The 23,782-nt window shown below is 37.8% G+C and overlaps 3 protein-coding genes across 6 annotated transcripts in view; 1 reads left to right on the top strand and 2 right to left on the bottom strand.

Moving 5' to 3' along the window:
• Nucleotides 1-114: 114 nt before the first annotated feature.
• Nucleotides 115-23,764, top strand: LOC145726004 (uncharacterized). Of its 3 annotated transcripts, XM_081974934.1 has the most exons (3): nt 115-384; nt 21,458-21,660; nt 22,493-23,764. In XM_081974934.1, the coding sequence occupies exons 1-3, from the start codon at nt 380-382 to the stop codon at nt 23,521-23,523; spliced, it is 1,239 nt and encodes a 412-aa protein (XP_081831060.1). In that variant the 5' UTR covers nt 115-379; the 3' UTR covers nt 23,524-23,764. The 3 variants fall into 3 exon arrangements, with proteins under 3 accessions (XP_081831060.1, XP_081831061.1, XP_081831059.1); XM_081974935.1 differs by lacking the exon at nt 21,458-21,660 and having other exon boundaries at nt 116-384; XM_081974933.1 differs by lacking the exon at nt 115-384 and having other exon boundaries at nt 21,365-21,660.
• On the bottom strand, nt 3,817-8,121 carry LOC145726009 (uncharacterized). Its single transcript, XM_081974941.1, has 3 exons — nt 7,274-8,121; nt 7,117-7,218; nt 3,817-7,060 (listed from the first exon to the last, which is right to left on the bottom strand). The coding sequence occupies exons 1-3, from the start codon at nt 7,415-7,417 to the stop codon at nt 6,833-6,835; spliced, it is 474 nt and encodes a 157-aa protein (XP_081831067.1). The 5' UTR covers nt 7,418-8,121; the 3' UTR covers nt 3,817-6,832.
• Smr (nuclear receptor corepressor smrter) overlaps nt 8,400-23,782 on the bottom strand; it is a 90,249-nt gene continuing 74,866 nt past the window's right edge. For both annotated transcript variants that reach the window (XM_081974921.1, XM_081974922.1), the window contains exon 13: nt 8,400-12,761. In XM_081974921.1, coding sequence (XP_081831047.1) covers nt 9,838-12,761 — 2,924 coding nt within the window. In that variant the 3' untranslated portion in view covers nt 8,400-9,837. The remainder of the gene's footprint in view (nt 12,762-23,782) is intronic.

The following is a 23,782-nucleotide window of genomic DNA, read 5'->3' as shown; positions in this document are numbered from 1 at the left end:
GACTGAGCGCGTAAGCTCCATATCACTTCTCTCTACCTGCCTCTTGAAATCAATGAACCGATCAATCACAGTGGCAGTGGCAACGTCGCACCGGTATCTGACATCTGACTATCTGGCACAATCCCCGATCTTTTTGTTTTTGCTGTTTGTTGATAAGCAAATTAGTCATATTTTGGGCTTTCGTATAAATGGTTGGGTTCGGGTGGTACACCTACCTATTTATCTAGACTGCGTGTGTTTCGAGTTTAGATTTTCGTAAAAAACTCGTAATTGGATTTTCTTAATGTGTTCGGTGTTTTACAAAACTTTGAAACTATGGAGGCGGTGAGTTCCTGAGTTCGTGCATCGAAAATGGCGAATTGTGAAACAACATGGGCAAATGTGGTGAGTAAGTTTGTAATATCAAATACTTGATGAGTCATGGTTTTGCGGCTAAAGGGCTTTTAGATTTAAACATCACGCAAACTAAAGTCCGCATGCGTTTTGTTGGCTTAATTTAGGAGTTTAGACTGTGAAGTTTATTATGCACATTGATGTAAATGAAACACATTCACAGTTTGGCTATGGCTGATTATCAAAGAAAATCAGTGACGATAATCAATCTGCTGTTGCCCACTATTCACAAATCCACTCGTCAATAATAATTCAATAACTAATTTAAGTTTGCAAAAATTAACCTTTAACGGATCGAAAAGCAAAACAAACAAAAACAACAAATCTTCGCTGTTTTTAGCTAACTTCACGTACCACCAAATATAAACAAAACTGTTTTACGACTAACTTCGAAAGTTTCATTCAATTGCGCAGTGGGGGACAAAGATGGCAACTTCCGTCTCGGTCGCTTAATGCACAAACGAAGGTATAGTATATTGTCTTGTCTTGTTTTGTTCTTTGGTTCTGCTACAGGGCAATTCGCCAGCACGAGTTGTGAGGGGGCTGAGATAATCGAGTTTGTATTCCCCAACCCCCAGAATTTTTCACAAAAGTTACTTTACACACACAAAAGTCTAAAAATCGCTTAAGGGCACGATCCGAGTAAAAGATAGGTATAGTCATTCCTCGTGAAAACTATAACCGTCACTGTCACATCCACGTGGTCTTGACCCAAGGATATTAAACAGTCAAGGATTGCTCGATCGGCCGATTTTGTTTCCCGGCGGCGAATGAATTCTGACGTCACAGTGGGCCTTCGGGTGCACAATACGCTAAATATTCGCCCGAGATGCTAGGTACGAGATCATATTCGTGAATGATCGACTGCAATCGCGCATCGCGCAAAACAATCGCGCGAACGCGAGAGACCACCGCCCTCTGTACAAGAAAGCCAAGAAGGTGCATGCCAAAAATTCCAATATGGCCGAAATATGGGATTGACAGTTTGCATTTGTTTGTATTGTGGAAATTGAGTTTTTGGATGATTAAATTAATTTTTAAGGTTTAAAGTCAAGACTTGGGATTACTTGCCAAAGTAATTGTTGTTTATATGTTTATTGTTCTAGTGAAAGTGTAGTTTGTGTTCATTTTATTGTGTTATCACTATTGTTATTGTTCCTTCATTGTTCTATAATTTGTGGTTGGTTTTTTAACTTAAATTCTATTGCCTCTACAATATGCCGTCCACTGGTTGTTTGCCAAATTTCTAAAAGCAATTTGGTGAAAGGCCCAAAAGTGTCAGGTTTTACTTTCCAAAAGACCCTGCTCGAACCCAACAGTGGTTGAAAGCTTTGAAGTGGAATGATTTTACTCCAACACAATACTCAGTGGTAAGTACAATATGCTTTCTCATTCAGTAAACTTATTGCCTCTTACATACATTGGTATGTGACTTATGTGAGTTACATTTTGAGGCCGCCTGCATTTTGAGAGCAACAAAGGTTTACTCTGAAGAAACAGGACAGCTTTTAGAAGTTCTATTGGCACATTTACATTTTAAAAGAAAGGTCTTGGTAATAATATAAAACCCATTTACCAGTTTTGCTTACCTAGATTCAAGGATTTCCAAATTTTCTTTGATTGAGCAGTTTTTACATTAGTTTGTTGTACTTTCCAAGACAAAGGGTTCTAACCAAACTTGCTTTGGCTGGACTTTATTGGATATAAAAAGCCATATCTATACATATCTGGATCAGGAATGAAGCGTTCTTTGATTTTTCACTCACAACTTCTAATCAACTACACGAAAAAATAAAAAAAAACATATTTTCTACTGCATCTCCATAGGTTTGTGTACAAAAAAAAATCCGATAACGCCGCCATTAAAAGTCACATTCTAGGCTTTCTTGTAAAGAAGGCGGTGGAGAGACCCATGGTGACGTAAAAATCGTCACCGGCCCCAGCCGATACCGGCAAGATTGCGCTTATGGGATTAAGCACTCCTTTACTGTTTACCGTCCTTGGTCTTGACCTAGGTTTTCACCCTTTCCGAAAACCGAACTGCCATAGTATATTCCACATTCCACAGATACCTTATACATCTGTCAAAAATTTTGACAGAAATAACATTATCTGAAGCCGCATTCGTTTTCAAGCTCCATGAAGCGAGCAAAGCGTTCTGGCACCGCCTACTATACTAGAAGGTGCTTGTCAAAAATTACAATATGGCGGAAATAGTGGTGACAGTTTGCGTTTGTTTGTATTGTGGAAATCGAGTTTTTTGAGGATTAGATGAATTTTTACGGTGTAAAATCAAAACTTGAGGTTATTTGCGTAAGTTATTTTTGTTTGCTGCCGTTCATAAGTTTTTCAAGCCGCATTGTAACAGCAATTCAGGAAAAAGCCCAACCGTGTCAGTTTTTTACTTTACAAAAAACCCGATCTAACTCAACAGTGGTTGAACACTTTGAAGTGGGATGATTTTACTCCAACCAGTACTCAATGGTAAGTACCAGTGCTTTCTAGTACAGTAAACTTATTAGGTACTTGTTACATGCACAGGTATGTGAGTTACATTTTAAAGCATCCTTCATTGTGAGAGCAACAAAAATAATTTTGAATGAATGTTCTTGGTAATAACATAAGGACCATTTACCAGTTTTTTTACCTAGTTTCAAGGATTTACAGACTTTCTTACATTGAACAGTGTTTAAACTAGTTTGCCCAATTTGCTGTGTGTTGTACTTTCCAAGACAAATGTTCTAACCAATTTGTTTAGGCTGGACTTGATTGTGTATAAAAAAGCTCTATCTATACATATCTCGATCAGGAATGAACCCTTTTTTGGTTTTTCACTCACAACTTGCACTCAACTACACGAAATAATTAAATACATATTTCTTACTGCATCTGCATACGTTTGTGTATAAAACAAAATCCGCTAAGGCCGCCATTAAAACTGACATTTAAGGCTTTCTAGTATTTAGGGCGGTGATTCTGGACAATCTGGACGTCACAATGACGTGTTTTTGACAGCTGGTCAAATTATGGTTTTGCCAAATTACGTCATTGTGACCTCAAAAACGCTCTGCTCGCTCTATGGAGCTTAAAAAAGAATGCGGTCTGAGGTATAAAATTTAACCAAAAACGTTAAACGTTATCATATTGGCCACCTTCGTGCAAAAAAATCAGGAGGTAGCAAATTCCCCGTTTGTGCATTAAGCGACCGAGACGGAAGTCGCCATCTTTGTCCCCCACATTCGCCTACTGCGCAATTGAATGAAACTTCCGAAGTTAATCGTACTAAACCATTCAACGAATAACGCCATTATCTACATTCTAACTAACGAACATAAAAAGTTAGGTGAATACTTCTTTTTAGTTTTATTATCAAAATTATAGGACACTGACACAAATTGTTGAACATTTTAATAAAAGGCCGAGTAATTTATAATCATTTATTTAAATTTAAACTTATCAATCTAACGGTAAAGTCATAAAAATCCGTTTTTTAACATAACACATCACAATTTGTTTTTAAAGATTCTAAAATAGATTAACATTCATTTGGAAAGTCAGAATAAAGCTCGGAATAAAGTTTTAGGCGAAATCTTATCTATCTTACTATATACAGAGGGTGTTTCTCTGACAATGTATAATTAAATAGTAATTATTGTTAAATGATACTTATTACATTATAAAATAGATTTCTTTTAAGAGTGTCAACAATCAATTATACAGATAGACTTATTAAAACTTAAATTCATCTTAGTTTATTCGCTTCAAGCTAAAAAGAGATAGAATACTGGTGCATGGTGAATACCAAAGACGGTAAACAGCACCGGCAAAATCGATCGAGCAGAGCTTTTTTGACGTCACGATGACGTAATATAGCAAAACCATAGTTTGACCAACTGTCAAATTACATCACTGTGACGTCAAAAAAGCTCTGCTAACTCCATGGTGCGTGAAAAGGAATGCGGCCTTTGTTTCCCGGCGGCGAATGGATCCTGACGTCACAGTAAAGTCTTAGGCTCGTAGTGATGGGTAAATTACCGGTAAAGTAAATATTTTACATTACTAGGAAAATTTGACCGGTAAATTACAAACAATGTGTTTCTGGCAGGTCAAACTTTGACACCGCTTCTTCCAAAAATGTACTTAAGTCATTATCTCACTCTAAGTGGGTTTTACAAGCAATTTTGTCCGTGACTGTTTATTCAAACGGTGTTACAGTTCAAACTTTGACACCCATTTTTTCCCTGACTGTATTAAATTTTGTAGTGTTGTTTTATGTTATCAGATTTAAGAAGATTTCACAAAATTGCTTAAAACAGTCAGGAGTAAAACTCCAAGTGGGTTTTACAGACGATTTTGTCCCTGACTTTGTGTTTGTGGCATTTTATATTTTGACACCACTTTTCTCCCTGACTTTACTTGATTTTGTAGTGATTTTTTATATCATTAGATAGAAAATTTAATGAGAATCAGAAAAACGTGCTTAAAAATATGATTCGGTCACTCCAAGTGGGTTTTACAGGCAGTTTAGTCTTTTAAACCGTGTGCAAAATTTAGATCACAATTTTACTAACTTAACAAACCAGTCTTTCCTGAATTACTCGAAAACGGTGACTGTTAAAAAAAAATTGCAGGAGACTAAAAATGTTCCTAATCAACTCCTTAATTTAGCATCGTAAAGCTGCAGGACCGTTTTAGCTTCCAGTATACAGGGTGTGCATGAAAAGTATGGTGCCAGAATTTCAACTGATTTGAAAATTTCTTGCACCAAACCAGTTTTTCTTAAATAACTCGAAAAATTTGAAAAAAGGCAGAAATTTTCGTAAAGAACTGTTAAACTCATCCCTGGAGTTTACTACTATACAAGGAGTGCATGAAAAGTATAGTGACAAGTCAGGACAGGAAATTAATGACAGTCAGGACAGGAAAATTATATTTTTGTAGCAAATTTCCATTAGATCCATAAATTTACTGGTAAAATTGGTAAATTTCACATTGAATTTTACTTTACCGGTAAATAACCGATCATGGTAAATTTACGCCCATCACTACAATAGACCCTCTGACTTGATGGTGACGTAAAAATCGTCACCGGTCTGAGCCGATATGGGCAACATTGCGCTTATGAGATTAAGCAATCCTTTACCACCTCCACTTTGAGAAAAAATGGACTACTACTTCACAATCCTTTACTGTTTACCGTCCTTGGGTGAATACTACATTTACACTTCAGATAAAAATCAAAAATGAGATATGATTCAACGTAGCAAAAAAAAAATGATACACATGTGCTTGTGAGAGATGGAGTTTGATGCCATCATTTTTGGGAGCAATATACAGAGTGTGAAGTAGTAGTCCATTTTTTCTCAAAGTGGAGGTGTAAGTGTAAAAGTGATGGGAAAGAACACACAGCCTTCTCCACAAAAAATTTATTCAAGCCCCCCAAAAAATGTTAGAGGGGTTGCTCGACATATGTTTCGGGCACATAAGTACCCATCTTCAGGAGCTAGAAAGTTAGAAAGTCTACAATGTATTACCCCTAAATGGTAGAATCAAACATACCCCGTATGACAAGGTGAAACGCCACACAGATTTTTTTAAGCACAACAATAATGTTTGTCCTTACGGCATATTAGTTTTTTAAATAACTTGGGTCTTGCTGTCTCCCCTTTGAAGAAAGACAGCCGGCGTTTCACCTTGTCATATGGGGTATGTTTGATTCTACCATTTAGGGGTAATACATTGTAGACTTTCTAACTTTCTAGCTCCTGAAGATGGGTACTTATGTGCCCGAAACATATGTCGAGCAACCCCTCTAACATTTTTTGGGGGGCTTGAATAAATTTTTTGTGGAGAAGGCTGTGTGTTCTTTCTCATCACTTTTAAATATACAGAGTGTTTCATTATTGGTAATGCAAAAAATGAAGGTTGAAGGAAATAGTACTTACTGTAATAAATACTGAGTCCTAAAGAGGTCAGACTTCACACAGAGTGGTTTTAGATGTTTTCTAGAATGATTCAATAACGATCCAAAAGTCACAGAACGCAACTTTGGGACACACCTAAGCCAACAAAATGTATGCCTGGGGCCCTCTTTAGGAGACAGTAGATAGACCGAAGTATCATAAATTGTTCACTGAATCTAATTTTTGGCCAACAAATCATTCCTTAACATTTTGTAGTATGTTTTTTTTTCTCTATGGACAATTTCAGAATACCATACTCACGCCATAATCATGCACCAACCTTTCTTAAAACATTTTTTAAATCATAAGAGAGTAAAGGTATTGAATTATAATTTCAGTCATAAATATATATTTTTTTTTTGGAATTGACTTAATATTGCTTTCCATTTTCTTGAAAATTTTCATATAACTCAGATAGACACATTTGCACCATAAAGCACTTTGTTGCATACATATTTTCTAACAATACTTATAATTTACTTGGCAATCCTTTTTATTTGCTTAGTTTGGCTCTCCATGCTGAGTTGAGCCCTTTCGCATTTTTCGATCATACTGTCGATAGTAGACAGTCCATAACTGTTTGATGGTTTCCCTTCGTGAGTACTGATGTTGTCTTCAGGAACTGCAGGTTGAATTTCGCTAGCGTTGATAGCTTCTTCAGAAGGGCGTCCAATTTTCGACCGGACAAACCTCGAAAAAGGGGCCTGGGGCCCAAAACGTCAATAATTTGAATGGGGTACCTTGGATTAAAATTACCTACTGTAAAATTGTTGATTCGTTGTTGAGTGGCCTTTAGGATGTTGTTCAACTCGTCCAGTTTTGTTGTAGCAGCAAACATTTTTTCCTGTTGAGCCTGTTCTTCCTGATTTTAACGAAAATGTGGCATTCTTTTAAGAATATGTTCTAAATTAACTCACCCGCAACTGTTCTTCGGCGTTTGCACTTACTAGCTCAGCACTATCTCTTTCAGCTTTATTCTTCATAAATTCCTCATAATCGGGTTTTTCCACCCCTAATAGCTCTGCCCTCATGCACTCGTATTCGTACGTTCCTTCCGCCATCGTAAACCCGAAATTTGTGTGTAACCTAGATAATCTCAAACCCTGAACTGTTCAGTTCAAATTGTCATCACACCGGTCAAAAGCGCTCATAATGAGTAAATAAAGGATTAACTTCTTAATATTATTGATGACTTTCCTGGTTGAAGCAATTTTCCAGGAAACCCACGGTTTATCGATTTTGGGTCATTTTCCAGTGCTTTATTTATGGCTCTTGAAAATAGATGGCGCCATAACTCGTGGTAGAAAATCCAATTTTTCCAGATTTGATTTGATTGGAAATTCTGATTCAACTGAATTATAAGACTGACAATTCCACTCATGTACAAAAAATGCCATATATACGTCATCAAAACACGGTTTGCTATCGGCTAATAAGGAAGGAAGAGAGTTTGCTAGCGGATAAAAAAATCGGATAAATTTTGCTGTTGATTTCATCGTTTCCACGGATTTTCACTACACTTCTATTGTTGCAATGTCTCACCTTGAGATTTTTGCTGGCACTGTCAATTTTGATTTTTGTTCATATTGTTTTGGTTATGGCTCGCTTCGGATAGAGTTCTACTGCAGAAAATCAAAAGAACCAGAAAAATGTATTTCTGCCAGTACAATGAAGTCGCAGTCTTATTATATTATTGATTATATTCATGGAATTGTCTTATCAAATACCATTCGAGCTCAGATTTTGAACAGGATAAGTTTTCCGCTTGTCTTCTCATACTTTCTTTATGGTACAAAACTCGACCTGTTTGGCAAAATCACTCGAGCTACGCTCTCGTGATTTAGTTACAACAGGTCTCGTACAGTTACACCACAAAGAAAGTGTTCTAAGACAAGCACAAAAATTATCCGGCTAAATCTGAGCTCTTATGGTATTGCCCCCGAAAGTATTTTTAACAACATTTTGTAAACTGGATCCGCAACTGGACTCTCTGAAATGCGATCTGTAGGTTAGGGTGGGAAAAAAAAAATAAACAAAAAAAAGTGAATCCAACTGATATCATTTATTTCAACAAAATAACAATTCGTTATCTGAAAAGTAGTTATAAACCAAGAAAATTGACGTGTACATTAAATCTGGAAGCATTTTGTTTTATAGTGTAGAAAAATTATCAGTTCGTCTAAACGTTAGACGCTAAAGCGCAGACTTAAATTATGTACCTTGTAAAACAGATAAAAATTAAAAAATTCACAAATATGTACAGTCAGGGAAACCCTAGCTTACGCCCTATAAGTATTTATAATATCCTTAGTTTTTAGTTATTTACATTCCCAAGTTCTTAGTGAAACCAAAACACATCATATACATACTAAAAAAAAAGAAAAATTGAAAAGAAATTTACATCTTAAATTTTACGTCAAAGTCTTTTGACTCTCCGTTGAATCAATTTCTCCGAATCCCGCGTTAATTTTGATGTTTTTTGTTTACCCAAATAGAAAATATCATTTTAAGGCAACCGAGACCTGAAACAAATCGGCAGGATTAAACATAGAAGTTGATACAACTGAAACGTGTACACCTTGAAAGAAATTGCACTTAAAGCAACACAAGTTACATCGATTATTAATTATAAATCAGTTCCCTTAACTAGATAACGCCGTATGGAAATGCAAAAAACTCTTCTCGCATACACAAACCGAAAAATCTTATAAATAATAAATTAGACAAATTTGCCATATATATAATATACCTTTTCAACTATAATCTAGTTCCGTCTTAAAAGATAATTTTACTTCTTGTATGTTTTACACATTATTTACAACATGATAGCTGAATTCAACTATGTATATTCAACTGAACGGGTTCCTTTATAGAAAAATTCGACATTTTTGCTGTGTTGCAACAAGCGAGTCAATTTTGAGGTTTACCTCAAGTACATGAATTAACGGTAGTGTTGTATTCAAAAATACAAACACAAACTATTAAATATTACAACTAAAAATATCACTTAGATAATGGGTACCGGGTGTATGGTTTACGAGTAGACAATAATTGATGATGGTGATAATGACAGCTATTACAATTCAGTTTCTATTAATTTTCAATTATAATTATAAACTCCAATGGTTGTACCATATGAAACAAATTTGAAATAATAATGTGTTGCATTCACATTTGGTCACCCTATTACTAAAAAATATTGTACAGCATTTTCTTCACTCTAGTACCATCGAAACCCACGACAAAAATTTATATTAACACGAAACAATAAATCACTTATCACCAAATCCAACACGCACGATTTTACATATACACTTTTCAGTTAGTTCAGTTGGGCGTTCAAAAAGGTTTAGAGAGCGGAAAGACCGAAAAAATTCTATTTACCTCCCTTGACCGAGCCCAGGTACCCACTTTTCTACTTCAAAGACCCTTTCGAAGAAAAAATAACGCCATTGCGCGTCAGTGCGCGCATCCTTAATCGCTAATCCTCGTCGCTGAGCGGTTCGTACTGCGCAGACAGCAAAGGTTTCGGCTCGTTATTTCGTCCACTGTCGTTACCGCCATCTTTATGAACGTACGAGTAGTGATAACCGCCTCCTTGAGCTTGAGGATGTCTCTGTCCATCTCCTTGTTGTTGCTGCTGTGCCCCGCCGAACTCGTTCTCGTGCTTCTCTTCGTCTATTACCATATCACCCGGACTGTCACTTCTATCTTTTTCCTGCGAGTGTCCGTCTTGCGCCTCTTTTTTATCATCTTCGGTGCGCATCACTTCCACGATTCGATTTTTGACGTAATCGAGAGGTGACATGTGCGAAGGAGGCTGCTGGTAACGCCTATAGTTTTGTTCAGACCAATGATTATTTTCAGGAGGCGAAACCGGTTCGTGGTGATACTTTTGTGTCTGCGCTATCCTAATAATTTGTCTCTCGTCCTGTTGTTGTTGAGGAGTTGCCGATCTCTTGCTCTCCTCTTTCTGCTGCTGGTGCTGTTGCTGCTGTTGTTGGGCCTGCAATCTTCTCTTCCATTGATCTGGCTCTTGAAGATGGTAATAGGCCCCTGCTCTGTTAAAATCGTGACTTATCACCGAATCTGTCAACTCTTTTACTGTTAAATTCTTATTGACGCCTTCATTGTCCAAATCCACATTGATAATTGAGGGTCCCCGCATTCCGTTGTTATCCTGGCTAACCGGAGGATCCCGTTGGAAACCTTGGAACAACAAATCTCCAGCTCTGGGAGGCTCTCGAGGATTTGGCACTACGTCTCCTCTGCCAGTTTCGGCTGTTTGATTAATCTGGTGCGTGATAATAGCGTCAATAAGACTAGCAGCAGTCATGGTACTTGGATCAGCTCTGCCTTGTTGTCTGGCATTTTGTTGTTGTTGTTGCTGCTGCTGCTGCTGTTGCTGATGTTGTTGATTGAGATGATAAGCTCGGCGTTGTTCTTCAATCCTTTGGTGTTGTTGTCTGAGCTGTTGCTGATGCAACAGATGCAATCGGCGCGGTTGTTCCAAAATGTTATCTGCCATTGTTTTGCCTAATCCTTCGTGCGGTGCATTGGGAACAGGTAAACTCGGCTGTTGAACGCTCAATTCTACCAATGTGGACAAAGCTTCATGACCTGGAGGAGTGGGGTGATATTGAGGTCGCGTATGTCTCTGAATTACTCCCTGGCGCTGTTGGTTAGGTGGTGGAGGTGGTGTTCTATGGGAGCTATTGGATGGGTAGTAAGGTGGTTTTTCCTGTCTGCGATTCTGCATTTGTTGCGAAGTCATGTAGTCATCGAAGATGAGCTTTCTCTGCGAACTAATCTGCTGATCGTAAGGGGTATGTTGTGTTGGGTATTGATATGGCGGCTGTTGTGGCATGGACATCCTGCCTTGCTGTTGCTGTTGTTGCTGCTGCTTGTAGTAGTCAAACACCCGTTTATCTTGTTGCATAGCGTGTGTGGTGTGGATTGGTGTTCCTTTTGTAATCGAACCCATTTTGTCGGGCATCGTCCTCAGTAAGCCATCGTATCGAGTTGGCGGAGTGTTGATTATGGGCGTGCCTAATGTAATAGATCCCGATTTAGGATTGGCAGGTTGGGGGCTAGGTAGTTTCACTTGTGAGGTGCGAATAAAAGCCGCTGGACTCTTTCTTTCTTGATGATATATGTACGGGTCCGATCGGTGAACCATAGGCTGCAAATGTTTTGGAGTAAGAGGTTCTCTCGGTTTCTTTATACTCAAATCTAAGGTTTCCGGGATAGACTCTCGATTGTCGGGCACCTGCACCACCACCAAGTCATCTCTAGAACTGGGGATCGACTCCGGCTGCGGTTGGGTACGTATCGGTCCTGAAACCGGAGTGATTGTGGCTCCGATTGTATTTGCCAGCTTCGTCAGGCTAATGTCAGCTCGAGACTGATGTGGGGCTTGAGATCTATTGGGGACCAAGTTGTACTCGCTGACTATAGTCACTTCGTTAGCATCATTGTTCAAAATTGAGGATATTGTAGGAGCCATTCCGGGACCTTGCACCACATTACCAGGCTGCTGACCACCAGAGTTTTTGTTTAGCGAAATTTCGATGACGTTCATTACCAATTCTTTTACACTAAGTGGGCTTGGAGCAGGTCTGGGTTGATAATCGTTAGTCACGGGAGTGATAGTAGCTGTTTGATAATGATCGGTTTGGGCTTCGTCAGCTGTTTCCGTAGCGCTTGAATCGTAATCTTCTTTTTTAACAGCATTTTGACTGCCGCCTTGCATCACGGGCGGACTTTCTGCAGCGCTGGTAGTGTCACTGGAATGTCTCTCCCGCTCTCTCAAGGGTTCTTCACAGCTAGAAGTACTAGACCCCGACTCTTCTTCGTCCGTTAAGGTTGGCTTTCGGTCCCCCAAACAGCTCTCCAAATTCAAACGTTTACGATTAGCCGCGTAAAAGTTACGCACTTGATGCGCCATCTTGTTCAGTCGCTCCCCCACCAGCTGCCAATTGGCACCCAAGTCTGTCAACGCCGACTTCAACTGGGACACTTCTTCATCGGGCCACTCTTCAACCGGACCGAGACGTCTCTGAATGCGATTGAAGCAAGCCGAGCAACACTTGGTCACTCCGCTGGGTATTCGGAATTCGGCCAGGATGGGATCACGGACGTCTGGCGGCAGGTCTTGAAGACGATACGGGAACGAGCGAAGACGTTTAACGCGTCCGCGTACATTTGGACAAGTAGGCAGCGGACAGTGAGTGTATCGAGATCGGACACACTTGCAACGACACGTGTTACAGACGCGGGAATTAGCCGGTACCTGGTCTTCGCGAAGCCCATACTGAGACGCTTGACTGGGCTGGAGTGGTCTGGAATGCAGTTGGGGTCCTAGCTGAGCGTTGCATACAATGCAGATTCCTTGAGTTGTTTTATCTGAAAAAAAATAATTTTTCTTGTAAGTTTCGACGCAGTTGCTTTTAGTTATGAAATTTGGAGGGAGAGTCTACTATAGTGACTTATACAGGGTTTTTCAATGAAAAGTAGCCACCCTGAATATCTTCCAAAATAATTTCTCTGTTAAAAAATGCTAAGACCCGTCAACAAAGATTGCAAGGGGGACATCTTTTTACGTAGGATTTGAATTTCTGCCATCAGCCCCTTTGCTGCCATAGCCACCCCCACTAAGGTTTCAAATGGCACCATACCCTGTGTGGCACATCGTTGGAAAGGGTATTTCATAAGGAATTAATTGCACCATTTTATTTGTACATTTGCTTTGAATTGAGACCAAAAAAAAGAAAAATACGTTTTGTGTTTATTTTTTACTGCAGAAATAATAGCAAATATCGGTTATCATTTAATTAATGGCTCAAAATAACCTCCGTTAACTTCCATACAATAATACAAGCGACTTTGGAAGAGTTCGCGAACATTTGTGAGGACTTGCGGTGTCAGTTGTCGGCATTCATGTATTATTCTCTGCCTAAGGTCTGCAATATTGGCCGGCTGTGTTGCATAGACTTTAGATTTTAAATGCCCCCATAGAAAAAAGTCCAACGGAGTGAGGTCGGGTGATCTCGCAGGCCATTCCATGGGACCTATCTACCAATCCATCTTCCAGGAAATCGATTGTTCAGATATTCTCGAACGGGAAGTGAATAGTGTGGAGGTGCACCGTCTTGTTGGAAAATTAGTTGATTTTCAAATAAATTTTCATCATTTTCTAGTAGCTCTGTTATGGTCGGATCAACAGTGGTGTCAAGAAGCTCAAGATAAGTAGCGCCATTCAAATTACCGTCAATAAAAAACGGTCCGACGATGTGGTCTCCTAAAATACCTGCCCAAACATTAAGTTTTTCTGGATATTGGGTATGGGTTTCCCTAAACCAATGTGGATTCGTGTCTGACCAATACCTACAGTTATGCCTGTTCACTTGGTTCATATTCATATATCATATTGTACAACAAGTTCACGTTACATTGAAGTCTTCTATCATAGTCATCTTCGTTTAATTCCTGAACCAATTTTACTTTGTATGGATGAAAATTGTGTTTTTTTAAAATTCTCCATACACTGCTTGTCGAAACACCCGATGCATGGGAAATTTGATTTAAAGACTGATTATTATCCATTGCAACGTGTCCCAAATCAGCAACTTCAATTGGTTCATTAATAATTTGTCTTTCAGGTTGATGTTTTTTGTTTGTCACTGAACCAGTTTCCATGAATTTTTGCATCAACTTTAAGACATACTGATGACCAATTAATTTATCTGGATGGATTGCATTGAATTGACATTTGTCGTTATGTGTTCCTTCAAAACGAACTTACAAGTTGACCGACTGAGGCAAAAACATGGAATGGAAAACAGGTATTCGGTAGTGTTATCAGCAGTTTGACCAAAATAACAAAAAATTGTTTTTATTTTTTTTGGTCTCAATTCAAAGCAAATATATAAATAAAATAGTGCAATTCCTTATGAAATACCCTTTCCAACGATGTGCCACACAGGATATGGTGCCATTTGAAAACTTGGTGGGGGTGGCTATGGCGGCAAAGGGGCTGATGGCAGAAATTCAAATCCTACGTAAAAAGATGTCCCCCTTGCAATCCTTGTTGAGGTGTCTTAGCATTTTTTAACAGAGAAATTATTTTGGAATATCTTCAGGGTGGCTACTTTTTATTGAAAAAACCTGTATATCAAAAAAAAGTAAAGACAGATTGTCAAAATAAAATTAGAATAACGCGTTAAGTAACCTAATTACAGAGCACATGGACGCGGACAATAAAGAACTCTGAAAGTCTGACGTCCACGGGTTCTGTCCTCCAGTATTATAGATTTTAGTCGTACGGTTTTTCGCTTTTTTCCCATGCACTCATTAAAAAATACAACACCCCGTATAGTTCTTTAAAATAATTAAGGTTTCAGACACTTTTTTGATTAATAAAGACAAATTAGTGGAGTTTTACAGTTCCATCAGATAAAGTGATATAAATTCATGCCTGGCACGTATTTGGGTAATTATTCCAAATCGAAATAACAAGAAGAAAAACCATAATGTTATTAGTGTGTTCCATATTAAAAGTGACACGTTGGCTTAATGTCGGAACACTATCTTATCTTTTGTCGATATCGGACAAACAAATTACCTAAAGTAATATCAACTACGGAAAAAAACATTGAATTAATAACTCTTCTACGTTTTTCATTTCGATAATTTAATTTGTCTCTTTTAAGTTTTCCCCGAAGAGTATTTGCATCCACCGACACAAAGCAAGGCTAGATATGAAAACTCCCCCAGATTAAAATCGAGCGGGTTTCCATTATGTCCAGAACACTTAATATAATATTCTCAAAGCTAAGCGCCCTATTACGCTGCTCCCATTCAAAATTGAATATTAATAATTAATTTAATTAGGAGAAAAGTGTGTATTCTCTTAATGTATACAAGCCGCAGGGAGAGAGAGAGCAGCCTGATGCTGCGCGCTTGATTTCGTTCTGTTTGAACAGAGGCCCCGACGAAAAGGGGTACTGATCGGTTTTAAGGTTATTAAAAAAAATTCCGGTCTGCAAACTTTTACAATAGATAGAATAAATATTTCCGTACTTTCCAAAACGCGATGATTTCTGAGGAACGGGATCTGTCAAGCCCTCTCCAGAGAGCCGCGAATCCAAACATAATAGCTCGTTAAAACGTCGCGGATGAGAACGCTTCGATTTAAAAGATTTTCTGCATGAATTTTGACATTGTTGTGTTTTATCTCCTTAGGGAGACTTTAGACTGATTGTTACCCCCCCTGGCAAGTCTCGACTAGATGAAAATCTCTCTCCTCTCTGTTTGCTCGTTTAAATGTATTAATAATTACACTAACAAGACCGAACGCTTCGGCAACCGACGCAATATGGATGGATACATTTAAATAAACTTAAACGTTAACCTCAATAAATGTCACTTACAGTTAATTAATATTGTTTGCCGAGCCAGAGACGATGCTCGCGAACGCCAGAGGAAACGTGAAAATTAAATAGTTAGCGCGAATTTAAAGCAAATAACCCACGAAGAACGGTTAAATTTAAACCGTTCACGGAGAATTGCTCGGCAAATTAAAACGAACTTCAAAATTAACGAGGTTTACCTCGGCGAGTTAACAGAAAGTGCCTAAATAAAGAGTACAAAAAGTTTGGTTAAAGGTTTGGTTTTAGCACAATTTTACTTGATCTACTGCATAAAAGCAAGAAAAGTTAAAATTCCAATTTTTCAGTTTTACAACAAGAATCTTACTTTTTTAGTATGGCAATACATTTTCGTTACATGTGTCATTTAAATGTTCATTCGCCATGTCAACTATGGCGAGGTATAGTATAAGTAGGTATTTAGGTAGTATGTCTTTATAAAGCAAAAATTAGGACTAACACCTGTCAATCTTAACGCAAGCAAAAACTATAAGTATACGAAGGTCCAGGTTAATTAATATGTCAATCTTAGTTTTTTGATGCCAAAGTGATTCTCCAAGCATCTGGCAACATTCTGGGATTTATTAGATTCTAGAAGAGATTATGGTAGTTACGCTTTCTCATATAAAAAAACATTGTTGCCAATGCTGATGTTTAGAGGTTTCTTTGACGGTTTTCGAAGTTTCTAGATGTCATAGTGATCTTAATGAAAGTTGGCAATCTTAAAAGACTCTTGGATAGTTTGAAGCGTTTTAGAGGCATAAAGCATTTATAATGAATTAATGAGAAGATTGCAAAATATTTAAAAAATTTTGATATTTCTAAAGAATTGTAGAATCCTTTGGCAAAGAAATGTTTATAACCACGAAAAGAGATTTCAAAAATCCTTAGCATTAAGAACCCAATATTTGCAATCGTTTAGTTGCACCACACAAAATTCACTACTTGAGGAATACCTTGATTTAAGATGTAATTTTTCTCCCTTAAAACCAATAAGTACAGTTTTCTAATCTATTTTACTTTACTGTTTTTTTCTAGTGTGTTGTTGTCAGATTGGTATTTTGGTTTTTCTTCACAGAACAGAACAGTCCTAAAAATCGAACTTCAAGCCCAGCTTAAGTTAAGCATGGGTCCGGACTGTGACTTTTTTGAACTGTATTCTACAAAGTCTGAACCACACTTAACTTAAGCTTAGCTTAAAGTACGACGGTGCAAATGGGGGTTGGCTGTGTAATTTTTAAATGACGGTTTAAATATATTCGATTTGATTGAAACTGACAAATATATGACAGTGACATCGTTACCTCGCGATTTTACTCAAGAAAAAAATCCGAGGACCAAAAATCAACAAATAACCAAACATCTAAACAAACAAATCAGACTCAAAAATGTAACGGTTTTGATGGTCTTTATCTTTAAAAAACTGAATTCCAGGTTAAAATAAATGTCGAATGTAAATCACACTTTGTCATCAATCGAACAGAAATCCGCCTTTGTCCAAGTCTAAGTCAATGAAATGTTGGTGAAACGCTATGTCTTAAAATTAAGGTTGCCTTTACTATTCTTCTGTTAGTATTTTGGTTCTTGACCTAGGTTTACTAACCTGAGTTAAGCTGTAGGCCATCTTGTTTTGTCAGAATGAGGTAAAATGAGATAACCTAACCTAATTTTCAGTGTGTCAGTGTGCCAAAACGAATGTGACGTCATTTGACAGTTGGTCACAAGATTTTAATTAGACTTCCTGAAAAAGCTGTTACGTGACCAATTGTTGAATGAGGATCTGTTTTGAAACATTGACACTTGTAAAGTTTATCTCCATCGTTGTCTAGAGTATTGATCTCGTATAGTCCTCTTATTATGGAATTTTTATGTTTAATTTTGAAGTTTCCACATCTGTATGGCATGTTGCTCATAAGGATATCAATCTAGTTTTGTAAAAATTGTAATCTCTTCTGAAATAAAAAATCTGTAACAGACTTTAACAACAAATGGTTAAAGTGTAAAAATTCACCTAAAACACCTTGTTAAACAAAATATTTGCTTTTGTATAATACAAGGATATAAGGGAATAATGACAAAACGATATATGATATTTGATCTTCTAAACTAAATTTCTCGTCCGATTTCCTCCGGTCTCATTTTTCCATTATTAATCATCTCGTTTTCCTTTTATACGAAGCTTCCATGATATTTTCGAGCCCTCGCCGACGGCCATACGGAGACGTACAAAGAGTGCCGTATGAATATTTAAAATCATCGCCCATTTGTTTACCATTTATCCAATTTCGCAAATGAAAGGCCAAGATCGCTGCTTTTATTTTTAATTGCTCTTGGGAATAATGTTTTTATCGTACCTTTGCCTCCGGCTCCGCGCTTCTATCCTCCACATATTTTTCTCGTGGTTTTTCTTTTCGGTTCAGATTTTGGATTTGTTTCATCTTCCGTTTTATCGGCCGAAACGAGAGACGCGCATTAAAATCGTTTACGGGTGCGCTATTCAATTTTTCAGTTATTAAACAAATTGCGAACCGACAATTCGGTATTAAATTTTCAAACTGGCCGGGCAGAATAAATACGATTTGGGAAATTGGAAACGGCAAAAGTTGCCTTTGCCGCAACGCATAAACAATCTACGTAATCGAACATTCGAAATGAATTACATAATCAAAATGAAGGTTTCATTTTTAATGAAAACTAAAAAAGCGATAAATATACCGGTAATAGTAAAATCTCAATAAAAGGAGTGAGAAATTTGTTTGTGTAACCATTCATTTTACATGTAAAATAAAGCTGTATTACAAATTAGTGAAATGGAATGAACTATGTAATAGAAAGATAAATGTTTTGAATGTGACAAATAAAGAAGCAAACGTCAGATATTGTTGTGTATGTCATTATTGCTTGTCACGTGATTTTCGCCATAAGTACACTAACCTAACTAATTTCATGAGAGTCACAGTATCGGTCAATTTGATTGTAATCCCTGGAAATTTTCACATTCAAACTGCCATACATTAATTTTTATTTACAAACTTACTACTACTACTGAATTTCAGTAATTTTTGCAATCGATGGTATTTTCACGCATACAACCGAATCAACTAACAAATTAGATTAAATGGTGCGTTTTTTTTTTTTTAAATTCAACGCAATCCGCAATACAACAACATGATTCCCCTTCACGTGGATGCACACCGAGCCGAAAATGCCGGTGTGTGTGTGTACTTTAAAAAAGCAAACCGCCGTTGGCAAAACCATCAGCACAAACTCGTATTACTGATAGTAATTAAGTTGAAATGCAAGGTAATCAAAACCGAAATCAAACATAACGGAATTAATAATGGAAATTATCGGACGTTATATTGGAATGTGTAACGGAGGGTTCGGGGGAGGTGGGATAATTTACGAATTAGGAGAAATTTGTACTGCCAAAATTTCCGGTCCGAATTCGACCAATTATTACGGTTTCGGAAAACGGCGTTTTCCACACCCTCCCCTCCGTCCACCCCCGTGGCAGTTCAAGAGTAGGACTCGAAGCTCCGCATTTCCCAGACCAATTAACCGGGCCGCGTTTTCTTCATATAAACGGTAATTCTCGTGTTGATTTTCTCGACTAATTAGGGAGGATTATGTAGCGCGTTCCCTCCAATTACCGCTGGCTTCGCGGATCTTATTCGCTTCTGTTTAAACTTTGTCGACGGGTTATGGCGGATGTTGACTTTTCTAAAAACTCTTCCGCTCTCCACTCGCCTCCGCAGGTTACTTAATCGATCCTCTTTCTAGTTTGTCGAGTCCCGCTTATGAGATTCAACTGTGAATTCCAACTATTAATTTATTGCAAATTTCAAGCATGTTTTCCTCCTATTAATAAACAACCACCAAAAATTGAATATTTACTCCTGATTAAGCAACTAAAACGTTCTTAAGGACAATACTATGAAAGTAGGAAATACTTAAATAAAAACAAAAAATTAGAACAAAAAACAATGTTTTTCGACGACTTACTTTGAAAGTACCTCATGTACGCTTCCATTTAGAAGCAGAAAGGGGTTATTTTCCGCGCGCGAGCAGAAAGAGAGATTTTCTGCTCTAGAGCGTTTTCGCTTTCTACTAACAATCTAGTCACCAACTTTTTTCGGCGTTTCCATAACAACGCTTGACATACCTGTTTGAAATAACCACATTCCGTCAAAGTGATTTATCGGTGACAATGAGTTCGAGCGACGAAAATGATGTGAGTTGTCCTTCTAATCCACCCCACAGCAGTCGTCGAAAAAATATCGTCTATATTTCGAGCCAAAAGTACTTTTGCCGCTTTTACATGATTGCAGCGTTCGGCTTCGCCTCAAGCTGCAAATTTCATGTGCAAGCGGCAAATATATACTTTCCGCTCTTAATATAGAATATACTATTGTGTAACGTGTTACTCTTTCAATAACAATAACCGAAATTTGCCCTAGTTTGGTTTGAACCTACTGTCTTACTGTCAATGTAATTTTATTCAAATTAGTGCACTTAGGTGACCGATTTACCATTTTATAGGTATATTTTTATTTCATTGGTGCAATACTTCTCATATTCAATTGAACTAAAACTACATTTAATTACATACTTTATTGTAAAAATGACATTACTAGCTCTATTAAATTAATACCTTTTTTTTTGATGAGGTTCATACACGATACACGCTATTCGTTCGATATGGTCCCTTAATAATTCATCCGCACCAGAACAGTTTTTTCATATCAACCACGACAAGTGTTATTAATTTTCGTGACGTACCGCACATAACTGGAAACTGACGATTCAGACTTTTCCTCAATTAGTCCAAATGGAAGAAGAAAAATGGAAATAACGACCACCCATCCCCACCTAAGCATGACAAATCGTTATCCGAACGGATTTTACGAATGACAATCTGTTCGGTGAATCCCAAGAGGAAACCCTGTTATAACCAACAACAATTATCGTTATTACACTCCGTTTGACGGCGGATAAAGCCGACAATTCGCACCGCAGCATTGCAAATTCGATAATTTTCCTAATTGGTCCGGTGATGTTCAATTACTGTATTGGCTCTATGGGTATTATTATAAGTTAAACCTCTCATATCAAATGAACATAAAGTCATATACAGTTTACAATTAGACAAATATTACATGTGTAATCTAATTTCACTTCTAATCCGTCTTAATAACAGTTAATCTGAAAAGCTGATCAAGCACGTCCGCTAATATTTACCGATGATACGAAACCCAGCATCAAATTAAACCAATTTACTCAAAGAACAATACATTAATCTAAATAATAGAGACTCCCAGGACAATTAAAACAATCCTCGAGCAACCCCAATTCAAATTAATCCGGAGCGATAAACGGAAACCTCAAGAAGAAAATCACACACAACCAGATGACACGATTCCCTTCCTCCATTCCGAAACGCAAAGGTCCTGCGAGACACCTTCAATTCACCGGGATTCGCCAGGGGGCGGCGGATGATCGTGCGGCCGGCTCCCCCAAATTGGGGTTGTTATAAAGTGGCGGCACTTTGTCAAGACGCCTTTCAGTCGCGTGCCGGCTCCGGATGGCGGTGGATTGCCACCAATTTTAGATTTCGATAGGGTTAAGTGATTCATTATAAATACGTTAGAAAAAAATGTATTCGCTCTACAGGGCTTGGTTGTCGTTAAACCCGTGCGCCACATTACCGGCTGTACCGGTTCCTTTGAACCTGACAGTGCCCGGACCTGGACAGGTTCCAGAAGCTCCGGACGTAAATCTGCAAATCGGACCTTCAATGACCCATTTTTCAGCCCATCGAGGGGTTTTGACTGTCCATAGTGGCTTTTTTAAGGCTGCACTTGCGAACCATTCAGGTGAGTTGTTAAAAAGTGTCTCAGTTTGATTAAATTCGTTTTTTTTTTTAGTTTAAATCATAATAAACTTCCTCCCTGCTCTAGAGGATTTAAAAATAAATGCAAAATAAACATTCCGTACGTGATTTTTAATGCATTTTTGTCCTGAAAACATACAATTTTATTCGAAAACGCTGCCAACGTGCCAGCTGTTGTTTGATATAGAACTGACATGGCAAATGTTGACCAACAAAAACGCGTTTAATTAGTCTTTTTTTGTTCATATTCTACGAATTATTTATTCGGATACTATTTTTATTAATTCTACAGAAAGCGTTTCTGAGTGCTCTTGTTTAAATGATTTTTATAAAATTATTTCTATAAAACATTAATTATCCCAAGTTTTTTCATTCTTTATAATTTTATTAGTGTAACAACTCTTCGAGTTTTTTCGTTTGTGAAAGAACAGTGACTTTACTAGAAGCTCCAAGAACAATTAACATAATGTCCATTTAATATCGCTTTTTTTAATAGCTCAACGGAGTTACTCCTCAGAAAAGCGTTTTTTGAAACGAATTTATAACAAGTCCGGTAATTTGAAATTTTTCTTTAATTATAGAAAATTATCAAAAATGTCATAACAAGCATTCTTGTCAAGTACAGATAAAACAAAAATGTTGATGAACCATAAAGAAGGGACTGCTTTTGTTACTCATCTACGTATTTCAGTTTATACTGTTTCTTAAGGAACATTATTATAATAACCTTTAGATTTAGAACAATATTTGTTGCCTTTAAAGAACACTATTTTGTAAACAAACAAATTATTATGAGTGTCTTCCATTAATTGCAGGTCCGGCTCCAATCTCTGTGCCCAACATCAACGTGGATGAATTCTCCTCACTGCTCACCTTCATGTACACCGGCTACCTAGACCTAAACATCACCAATATCTACAGTATTCTGCTTGCTACCCACATCCTACACATGCCTAGAGCTCTGGAGTTGTGCCGCGGTTTCCTGATGCAACAAAGAAGTCCCGAAGAAGCCTCCCCAACCAAAATTAACATCGTTAAACCGATCCCCAGCCGAAAAATGACGCCGTCCATGCAAGAGTACTTCGGACCGCCTTGCTATAGCAACAAACCGGACGAAAACCTTTTAAGAGTGGACGTTAACAATCATCCGCAGCCGGTTAGCGGAGGTGCGTCTTGCAGTAAAGCTTCACCGAAACTTGAACTGGAGAAGAAAGTGTCCAGCAATAAAAATAGCGGAGCAAGTAAGAAAAGGAGTGAAACTGCTAGTAACAATAATAATAACAACAACAAAGACAAAGTAATTGTGGATATTGCTTGTTGCGACGGACCAGTGAGATTCCATCGAGTTGTAAATAAAAATTACGGGCTACAGGATACGGAAAACTATGAACAGCATCCGTACAGTGATTTTAGTAGAAGCTCAGCTCTAAACAAAGCGATGAATGAAAACATTATGGAAAAGTTAAACAGCAGCGAGGAGCAATCGACGGAAGTGTTTACATGTGTGTACTGTAACCACACTTTCAAGTCACAATACTGTTATCAGAAGCATGCCAGAAGACATCTCTACCCCGTGAGCGTAGATAAAGTGGCTCAAGCAGAAGCTAAACGCGAAGTAAAACTTCTTGATATGAATGTTCAGTATTATCCTTGCAAGACTTGTGGAAGTAAATTTCCTAGCTATTACTTCGTGCACAAACACCGAAAAATGTGTCACGCTGAAGAGGTGGCCGATAAGAACAATAAAAACAACGAAATTGTCGTAGAAACAGGAGGAGGAGAGGAAAGCAGCAGCTGCAGCGCAATTGACGTAGAGGCAGTCCAGAACGAACAGGAGGTCACTTAGATCGCCGATGCCGGTCCTCCAGGTGATCATGTACAGGGTAATTTTTAACTTTATTATCATTACATCGTAAAATTAAAATTGTATATACACAAAACATGAATCGATAACTTTAATAAAGGGATATTCCACTGCATTATGTAAACATGGCACTAATAACGTAATTATTGGAAACGGCGCGACAGGGTTGTAAATTGAATAAGAACTCACACGGTAGTTTGCTCAATTAAATAGCATTCTCCAATTGTGAAAGTTTCATTGT

Source organism: Ips typographus, linkage group LG3 (assembly GCF_016097725.1).
Source record: "Ips typographus isolate SLU linkage group LG3, UJ_Ityp_2.0, whole genome shotgun sequence".
Taxonomy (NCBI): domain Eukaryota; kingdom Metazoa; phylum Arthropoda; class Insecta; order Coleoptera; family Curculionidae; genus Ips; species Ips typographus.
This window is presented reverse-complemented; position numbering and strand designations above follow the sequence as displayed.

Excerpts from the sequence above, each read along its gene's own strand:
- LOC145726009 (XM_081974941.1), bottom strand. The coding sequence starts at position 7,417 with ATGGCGGAAGGAACGTACGAATACGAGTGCATGAGGGCAGAGCTATTA. Across the intron at positions 7,219-7,273 it reads ACGCCGAAGAACAGTTGCGG|GAAGAACAGGCTCAACAGGA; the intron begins GTGAGTTAATTT and ends CGTTAAAATCAG. Across the intron at positions 7,061-7,116 it reads AACGAATCAACAATTTTACA|GCCCCTTTTTCGAGGTTTGT; the intron begins GTAGGTAATTTT and ends TTTGGGCCCCAG.
- LOC145726004 (XM_081974933.1), top strand. The coding sequence starts at position 21,441 with ATGTATTCGCTCTACAGGGCTTGGTTGTCGTTAAACCCGTGCGCCACA. Across the intron at positions 21,661-22,492 it reads TGCACTTGCGAACCATTCAG|GTCCGGCTCCAATCTCTGTG; the intron begins GTGAGTTGTTAA and ends CATTAATTGCAG.